At 35.2% G+C, this 8584-nt stretch overlaps 1 protein-coding gene across 2 annotated transcripts in view; it reads left to right on the top strand.

Moving 5' to 3' along the window:
• The first annotated feature begins 236 nt into the window (after positions 1–236).
• Positions 237–8584, top strand: part of LOC107695250 (protein ENL-like) — a 14195-nt gene continuing 5847 nt past the window's right edge. For both annotated transcript variants that reach the window (XM_016495062.1, XM_016495061.1), the window contains exons 1-5: positions 237–341; positions 3699–3879; positions 5230–5312; positions 5962–6105; positions 6216–6341. In XM_016495062.1, coding sequence (XP_016350548.1) covers positions 330–341; positions 3699–3879; positions 5230–5312; positions 5962–6105; positions 6216–6341 — 546 coding nt within the window. In that variant the 5' untranslated portion in view covers positions 237–329. The remainder of the gene's footprint in view (positions 342–3698; positions 3880–5229; positions 5313–5961; positions 6106–6215; positions 6342–8584) is intronic.

Genomic DNA, 8584 nt, shown 5'->3' with positions numbered 1-8584 from the left:
ATGCTAAGGAGCGCTACTAGACTGCAAAAAAAAAAAAAACATCCTATCGCTTCGTCTAATCTCTAATTATTAGCTACCAGTACAGGCAGCCCGTGGGAAGTCCCGCCCACCGCGTTACGCGATTGGCTGGCCGGTGTAAAGCACATCCTAGACGGCATCTGATTGGCCACAAGCGCTTTCAGTTTTGGGTACATGCCAGAGGTCCGGAGAGGGGAGGGGAACCGTCTAGTTTCCGGTTTTGGGCTGGAATTGACACACAATGAGGAGTCGGGAGCAGCCGCTTAAAAGCCTTCTGTAAATAAACAGGACCTTCATCAGGCCGGCGAACTATGGAGAATCAGGTAGAGTATGAAACGCTTTTGCTGTTGCATGGAGTGAAGTCAACTTTTGTAAGCGCGCGCTTAGAGAAATCCACCATTGCAACTGAATGTGGACACTTAAAGCTCGTGAAAGCAGCGGATCGGACCCATATAACCCCCTCCCTCCTCTCAGCTATCTGACTCGAGCTGGCCACGCATATTAAAGCTACATCGGTATTTGGCGACATCAGCTCAGCCTAAAGGGCTGGATGCGTGCGCCAGCTTTTGCTGTAGGCAAGTCGTACATACACCAGCAGAAACACAAAGGAGAGTGTTTTTGTCCTGTGATTCTGTGGACCGGGAGTCACTACAGTCTGCGGCTTTTATTAGAGGAAGTGAGGAACATGCATTTTCATGCACTAGTGTTCCTGACAGCATACAGACTGAAGGCTGAGGGCATTGCACAGGTCTGCTCTGAGGGTGGGGGGTTCCTGATGGGCTCCTGTCTTCTGTCTTCTTCCAAGGCTAATTAATTGCCCTTTTATGCAATATGATTTATGAGCAGCAGCAGTGATCATATGCTGTAGATGAATATCATTGCATTAACATGCTGGCTATTTTTACACGTTCTGCCTTGTGTCTGTGGTCTGCAGTAGGTTATAATTGCATTTGCTACTACTAAAGAAATTATTTGATAAATAAACCTTTATTATTATAAACTTACTATTTTTATTATTATTATGATTGAATGCGTCCCATTGCAAAAAGATCCCTAAAATAGGAATCTTTTTTCCACTACTGTTATTGGTGATACTGTGAAAACTATTAAACAATAATATGGGACCTCTAATAAGATTTCAAAATGTATTTTTGCATGGTATCAACATATTACTATAGCTGCCACAGTTACTAGTTTAAATATAAATATAAAATATGGAGTCTTCATAAAATTTGATGTTTAGCCGTTTTAATGCAACAGCAATAAACTTGTAGTGGTATTTTGACATCAAATATGGCTGCCATTGTAAATGTATTTTATTAATGTTTACTGTTTTGCTTTTACAAAAAGTATGTCTTAACATTTACAAAACGAACTAGCCCAATGTTAGAAAAAAAATAGAAAAAAAGTATTTATTACTGCGTAATATTAATGAGCTGTTTATCTAACTATTACTTCCATTATGGGTCCTGTTGTATTGTTTTGTCCTTTTAACTTGCTTGATCCAGCTTTAGACTAGTAATTTAGCTAGATAGTTATGCATGAAAGCAAATCTCAAAAAAATAAAAATAAAATAAAAAATAATTGAATTATAAACCTTTTAATTTCATGTGATTTTAGAAAGGCAAGTTGTAAAATTCAGCTTTGTCCTTCCACTTCTCAAGTAATGAAAGATTTTATTGAAATGTAGTTGATGTGCTTGTTTCATTCATTCATGTTTTCCAAGCTGGATCTTTGACAACAGCTTTGCAGCAACTCTTCAGAGATTTGTTGTTTTGTCGTTTGCCTATTAGGCTTCCACGTGACTTGTATTTTTACCATGCTTGACTGATAATCTGTATCATAGCAGTGACCTGAGAGAAATCCAGTCTTCCACTTTTGTGTCTGTTTTGGGTTTTTTCTAACAAAACGTGATGCGGATGAGTGTGTCTTGTGAGACCAGGAGCCAGTAGTGTTTGCCTGTCCTTTGGTTTAATCTACTCCTTTTCAAAAAGGCCTTTTGATCTTTTTACCCCCCTTCACTGGGATTAACATGGTCATGTGTTGAACCTCTTATTGTGTACGTCTCCTGTCTGTCCCTTATCATATTCATATTCAGCTGGTCATGTTCCTCTCAGACGGGGTGGAACAGCTTTATGTCGGTAGCGTTTGTAATAGTTAACTCAAGGCAAGCTGCTGTTGCTGTGACAAATTACAAATGGCAAGTTCTGGAAAAAGAGTGGATTAAAGCTGTGTCGTTCTCGCCGTTGAGGGTAGCCAGACTCACTGTCTGTCTATATATGTGACTCGGCTGGGGCTTGTGGGAGAGTGAATGAGAGATGGACTCGGGTTATTCTGATGCCTGGCAGCGTCAGGGTCTGGCTGGCAGGTTTTGGCATTAGAGAAGTGGAAGTGTCGGCCAACGCAGCGAATTAAATTGTATTATGGTGACAGGACGGCCAGCCAATAAGATTTTCCTCCCACTTGTTCTTCTTCTGCTTACAGTCTTTCAGAAAAGTCAAAAAAAGCACATCTCAGTCTTGTTCTTTATTCTGGTTCTTCAATCTCCAGTAGTTCAGGGACTCGAGTCAACAGCAGCTGAGCATCTCTGGGCACCTGGACCCAGTCTGGCCCGTCTCCACCCTATGTGGGCAGTGTTCATTTTTCCTGGCTTCTTTTCAAGGAATTCCCTTGATGGCTTTTTCTGGCCTTTTGGCAGAACCAGCCGATGATACAGATGATTAGCTTGAGCATGTGTATGAAAGGTATTCTTACTCAGATTTTGGTGCCTAGAGGCCTTTTTTTAGTAACTCTTCTCTGCTATATCAATAACAGTTTCAGCTATATGAATTCACTCAATTAAAAAAGTCTTCTTACATTCTTACAAAGAAAATAGCCTACAGCTTGATGATTTACCAACGTCATATAATCCTCAAGGTCATATAAAAAAATTTTTTTTGTCTTTTGTTTTATGAGTGCACAAAAATCTCATTCCTAAAAAGCACCATTACATAGAGATAATTTTTTTATTATGAAAAAATGCAATACATATTTTAAAGTAAAAACATACAGTATACATATAAAATTATAAAAATGTTTATATAAATAAATAATATATAATATTTTATATATTTTTTTATCCTTTTTTTTTAATTTTTTTTTTATAAAACCATTACCATAATGGAATAAATAAATTTGGGGTTGGGAAGATTAAAAAAAACAACAACTTTGAAATAAGATTTTTATACTCACCAAGGCTGTGTTTATTTGATCAAAATACAGTAAAAACATTAACATTGTGAAATAATTAAAGCTGAATTTTCAGCAGACATTACTCCAGTTATCAATGTCGCGTGTTTTTTCAGAGATCTTTCAGATATGCTCATTTCGTGCTCAAAAAACATTTTTGTTAGCTGTGACAACTGCTTAATATTTTTAGGATTTCAGCATTCTTTGATGAGTAGAAAGTTCAAAGCATTTTTAAATCGAAATCTCTTGTAACATTTTATAACAAAACCATTGTTTTTATTAAAATATTTTATTATATATGTAATAAACTTTTATTATTAAAAAACATACTGAATGATTGTAGTAGTCTGTGATTATGAATTACGGTGATGGAAAGTGTCCGCTGGTCTCCTCTCCTGAACTGCAACTGTCCGATTGAAGCATTTAATTAAGATGTGTTTCTCTGTTTGCAGTGCACGGTTCAGGTAAAGCTTGAGCTGGGTCACAGGGCCCAGCTGAGGAAGAAGGTGACGTCAGAGGGCTTCACCCATGACTGGATGGTGTTTGTGCGAGGCCCTGAGAACAGCGACATTCAGCACTTTGTAGATAAAGTCGTCTTCCGGCTGCACGAGAGCTTTCCTAAACCCAAGAGGGGTAAATTTCACAACTTCACAAATGAGAAATTGCACCACGCACAGTTCAATCTTCAAAAACCAGCATGTCATAAGGAACAGCTTGCTTCTTTCTTTTAATATTTATAGTTAGGGTTGACTCACTATCAAAGTTTTGGCTTGGTAGCACACCAGCTTCTAGTACTTTGGCGTCGATACTCAATCAATACTTAAGGCTACAGATAAAAAGCCTCTAATGACTGGTGAAATGAAACTACTGTCAGCAGATTAAACATCAACCCATTTCACTTGTCACATGTCTTGGATTAACAGCGCTGGTTTTAGATCAAAGTTAGCATTTTATATTCACATTCCTTTATGATGACATGGATGGAGGGATATTTTGAATATGTGCCATATATATTAATCAGTTCTTTCACACTGTGTTTCAGTGAATCAGTTCAAAACACTGATTCCAAGATTTGTTTACAAAATTAATTTCTAGTTTGTGAAAATCAATTGGGTCATGCAGACGTTGCTTGGTAACCTTCCAGTCAAGTCATTTTAATAAATAATCATGAACTGTGTCTTCACCATAGTCAGATTCTCGAATTGGCAGCTGATCAGTGCACACTTAACAGCATGTGCCTTTCAACCAATCAGTTAGGCCTACTGAGTAAACATGATGTAACATAATTAATATTCATGAGCAAAGCCTTCATTTTCGTGTTTGTAAATGAAAGCTCAAATGAAAATGTGAGACACTTATTAATAATATTATGAAACATTAAATAATACTTAATGATCTATATATGAATACATACTGTTCAAAAGTTCAGGGGTGAGTAAGATTTTGTTGGAAAGAAATGATTGATTTTATTCAGCAAGGAAACATTAAATTGATCAAAAGTGACAGTAAAGACATTTGTAATGTTGCTAAAAAGATTTCTATTTTAAATAAACACTCTTCTTTTGAACTTTCTGTTTATCAAAGAATCCTGAAAAAAATGTATCACTGTTTCACAAAAATTGAAAAACACTGATAATAATAAGAAATGTTTCTTGAATACTTATTAAGATGATTTCTGAAGGATCATGTGACACTGAAAATTTACCATAAAATATTTTTAAAATACTTAAAATATATTTAAAATACAAAACAGTTATTTAAAATTGTTCAAATATTTCACTGTATTGCTGTTGTTTTGGATCAAATAAATGCAGCTTGGGTGTGAATAAGAGCCTTCTTTCAAAAACATTTTAAAATCTTACCAACCCCAAACTTTTGGATAGTGTATATAAGTATAAATAATTACATTCAAATATTTATGAATTTTATTGTTGTGTGCAGACATTTTTAGTGAAATAATTCATCTTTTTATTTTATTTGCAGTGTGTAAGGAGCCACCGTACAAGGTTGAGGAGTCGGGATATGCTGGTTTTCTGATGCCCATAGAGGTCTACTTCAAAAACAAGGTGAGGTAACTAAGTCTTCCTGCAGCTCTTTTGTCCTCTGTTGCTGTTCTCTCTTGTTCTGTAGTAATTTCTATTTTTTCACATTTTCATTCGCATACATCCTCCTCTCTCTCTGTGACTCATCTGAGTATCGGCTTCTCTTCCTCTGTCTTGTCATTTTTTAACTTCCCCCCCATTGACATTAAACAGGCAATGTAGAGTACAGTATGCAGAGGAGAATGATTTGCCTTGTGATCAAATTAGTATAATGCGAAACAATTACACTCTCTTTTTCAAACCCACCCACTGACTCACAGGCTTGTGACATGTATCTGTATCTGTCATTTCTTGTCTGAAAAACATCCCCAACCTTCAGTGAGTCTTGTTTTCCTGAGTTGTTTTCAGTAACTCACAGATTTCAGCATGCTGAGAGACAGAGATAAAAAGATAGAGGTGGAGAATGTGCGTCTGGGGGTTTGATTTGAAACTCTGATCTTTGTGGGTGTTTTGCCCTTAAATCTTGAATGAACCTCTGGCTGTGCTGCCCATGAAAGTAGTTCTAGAATCACTGCGGTTCCTGCTCTGTTGACTCACTTTAATGCTTGTTTTCAGTTGTTCAGTAATATGAGATGATTTAATGGAATCACTTAATAATGCAAATTTAATACAGGAGGAGCCAAAGAAGGTGTGCTTCAATTACGACCTCTTCCTTAACCTGGAGGGGAACCCACCTGTCAATCACTTGCGCTGTGAGAAACTAACCTTCAATAACCCCACTCGTGACTTCCGCCGCAAGCTGGTCAAGGCTGGAGGGGTGAGTGCTGCATTATGGGAAATGGAGTTGTTCGTTGCACAGTTAATTCAGGAATATTGTACATTTTTGGTGAATGTGCTCTTATCTTTCATTCATTCTGTACATATCAGATCATGGTGGTCCCAGAGGGGGCAGAGGTGGTCCCGAGACCCAGCCCAGATTACCCCATGCTTCCAACCATCCCTCTCTCTGCCTTTTCTGACCCTAAGAAGAGCAAGACCTCACAAGGATCAAAGGTCTGAAAAATAATTTTAAAATATGCCATATGACATGCTGAACGACGTGCTGTTGCCTTTTCTTTTTATACACTTGGGTCCAAAATTCTGAGATTGCATGGAAAATCTGTATTTTTTTTCTTTTAAACCTGGGGGGAAAAAAAACTGTTTTAGGATATTTTTTTACAAAACGGAGACAAAATTATAATTTAAAATGAAGAAGATATAATTCAGGGTCAGTATTTTTTTTATTTTTTGGAAAAAAATTAATACTTCTATTTAGCAAGGAAGAATTAATTTGATCAAAAGTGAGAACAAAGACATTTATAATGTTTAAAAAAAAAATTCAAATACTGTTCCTTTGAACTTTCTATTCATCAGTGAATCCTAAAAAATTGTGTGCATTTTGACAAAATATTAAGCAGATTGTTTTTAACTTTGATAATAATATGAAATGTTTCTTCAGCAGCAAATTAGCATATTAAAATAATTTCCGAAGGATTATGTGAAATTGAAGACTAGTTGGCTGCTGAAAATCCAGCTTTTCCATCACAGGAATAAATTACATTTTAAAATCTATTCAAATACAAAGTTTTTTTTTTTAATTGTAACAATATTTCAGAATATTTCTGTTTTCGCTGGGGTTTTTTTTTTCAATCAAATGAATGGAGCCTTGGTGAGCATAAGAGACTTCTTCAAAAACATGAAAAAATCCTACTAACCCCAAACTTTTGAACATAATTTTTCACTCAAATTATGTAATTCAGAAAATATAATTTGTAATACACAATTAATATCTGATAATAGATTCAGATAAAAGAGCGATATTAAAGGATCACAGCTTCCTCGATTCTCCCTTTTGTTTACTTCTAAGCAGCAGATTAGATCGTTTCAGTAAGAATTAAGAGTCCATTATATAGGACATGTGTCATCTCTCTATCTGAGCGCTGTTGCTTTGTCTGGGTCACTCTGCGGCATCTTTCATTAGTGCAGGAAAGAGGGTCAGTCGCTCGCTGCTGATTTACTGTGATCATCCAGAGCTGGACATCTTCCAGCATCCCCATTATCCTTAACAGTCCTAATCTTAGCACAGCCTCATTAATACAGCAGCTGACCTTTGTGTCAAGGTCACAGGCGAGTTATATGATCGCAGTTAAGACATGCTTTAATGGTCTTTTGTGATTATTTTATTATTAGGTGTCAAACTCTATGCTTAATCCTAATAGGGGATCTGTTGTGTGGTTGTATTTGACAATGTGAACCATGGTGACAGACGATAACAATATGGTACTGAATGATTATTATTTTAATATTGGGGTTATTCAAAATTACATATTTTCCAAAACGACTAGTTGGATTATTATTATGCATGTCCATACATGTCCGAAAATAAATACAACAGTGTGTATCATGACCTAAAACATAGTACTTTGTATTAATTTTTTGTAAGTGTACACTACCATTGAAAAGTTTGAGATCGGTAAGATTTTTTAAATATTTTTGAAAAAAGTCTCTGAAGCTCACCAAGTCTGCATTTATTTACTCAACAATATAGTAAAACAGTAATATTGTCAAATAATATTACAATTTACAATAACTGTTTTCTATTTGAATATATTTTAAAATTAAATTTATTTTCAGCAGCCTTTACTCCAGTCTTCAGTGTCACATGATTGTTCAAAAATCATTCTAATATGCTGATTTAGTGCTCAAAAACATTTCTGATTATTATCAATGTTAAAAAAAACCGCCTAATATTGTACTGCTTAATACGTTTCAGCATTTGAATAGAAAGTTCAAAAGAACAGCATTTTTTTTTATTAAAATATTTTGTAACAACAATTGTAAATATCTTTTCTGTCACATTTGATCACTTTAATGCATCCTTGCTGAATAAAAGTATTGATTTCTTTAAAAAAATATTAATGAACCCACATTTTTTAACAGAATTTTATTTTATTTTTTTTATGAAATGATGCAGCTGAATGATTAGGAATGCAATACTTATTACTGCTTTAGTTTTGCTGCAGTCAGTTCTTGGATAACTGACAAATTATATTAATATATATATATATATATATATATATATATAAAAATTCACTTAAAAACATTAAGTATCCTTTGCATTACACATTGGCAATGCTGTCAGCAGATTGTGACACTTGTCAGCTAATGCCAATAATCTTAAAATAAATACTGGCAACTTAATCTGCCTAAACTGATATATTCATCACTGAAATAAATGTCATAACTTTATAAGGCCT

This window comes from Sinocyclocheilus anshuiensis, unplaced genomic scaffold (assembly GCF_001515605.1).
Source record: "Sinocyclocheilus anshuiensis isolate Anshui unplaced genomic scaffold, SAMN03320099.WGS_v1.1 scaffold122, whole genome shotgun sequence".
Lineage (NCBI taxonomy): Eukaryota > Metazoa > Chordata > Actinopteri > Cypriniformes > Cyprinidae > Sinocyclocheilus > Sinocyclocheilus anshuiensis.
This window is presented reverse-complemented; position numbering and strand designations above follow the sequence as displayed.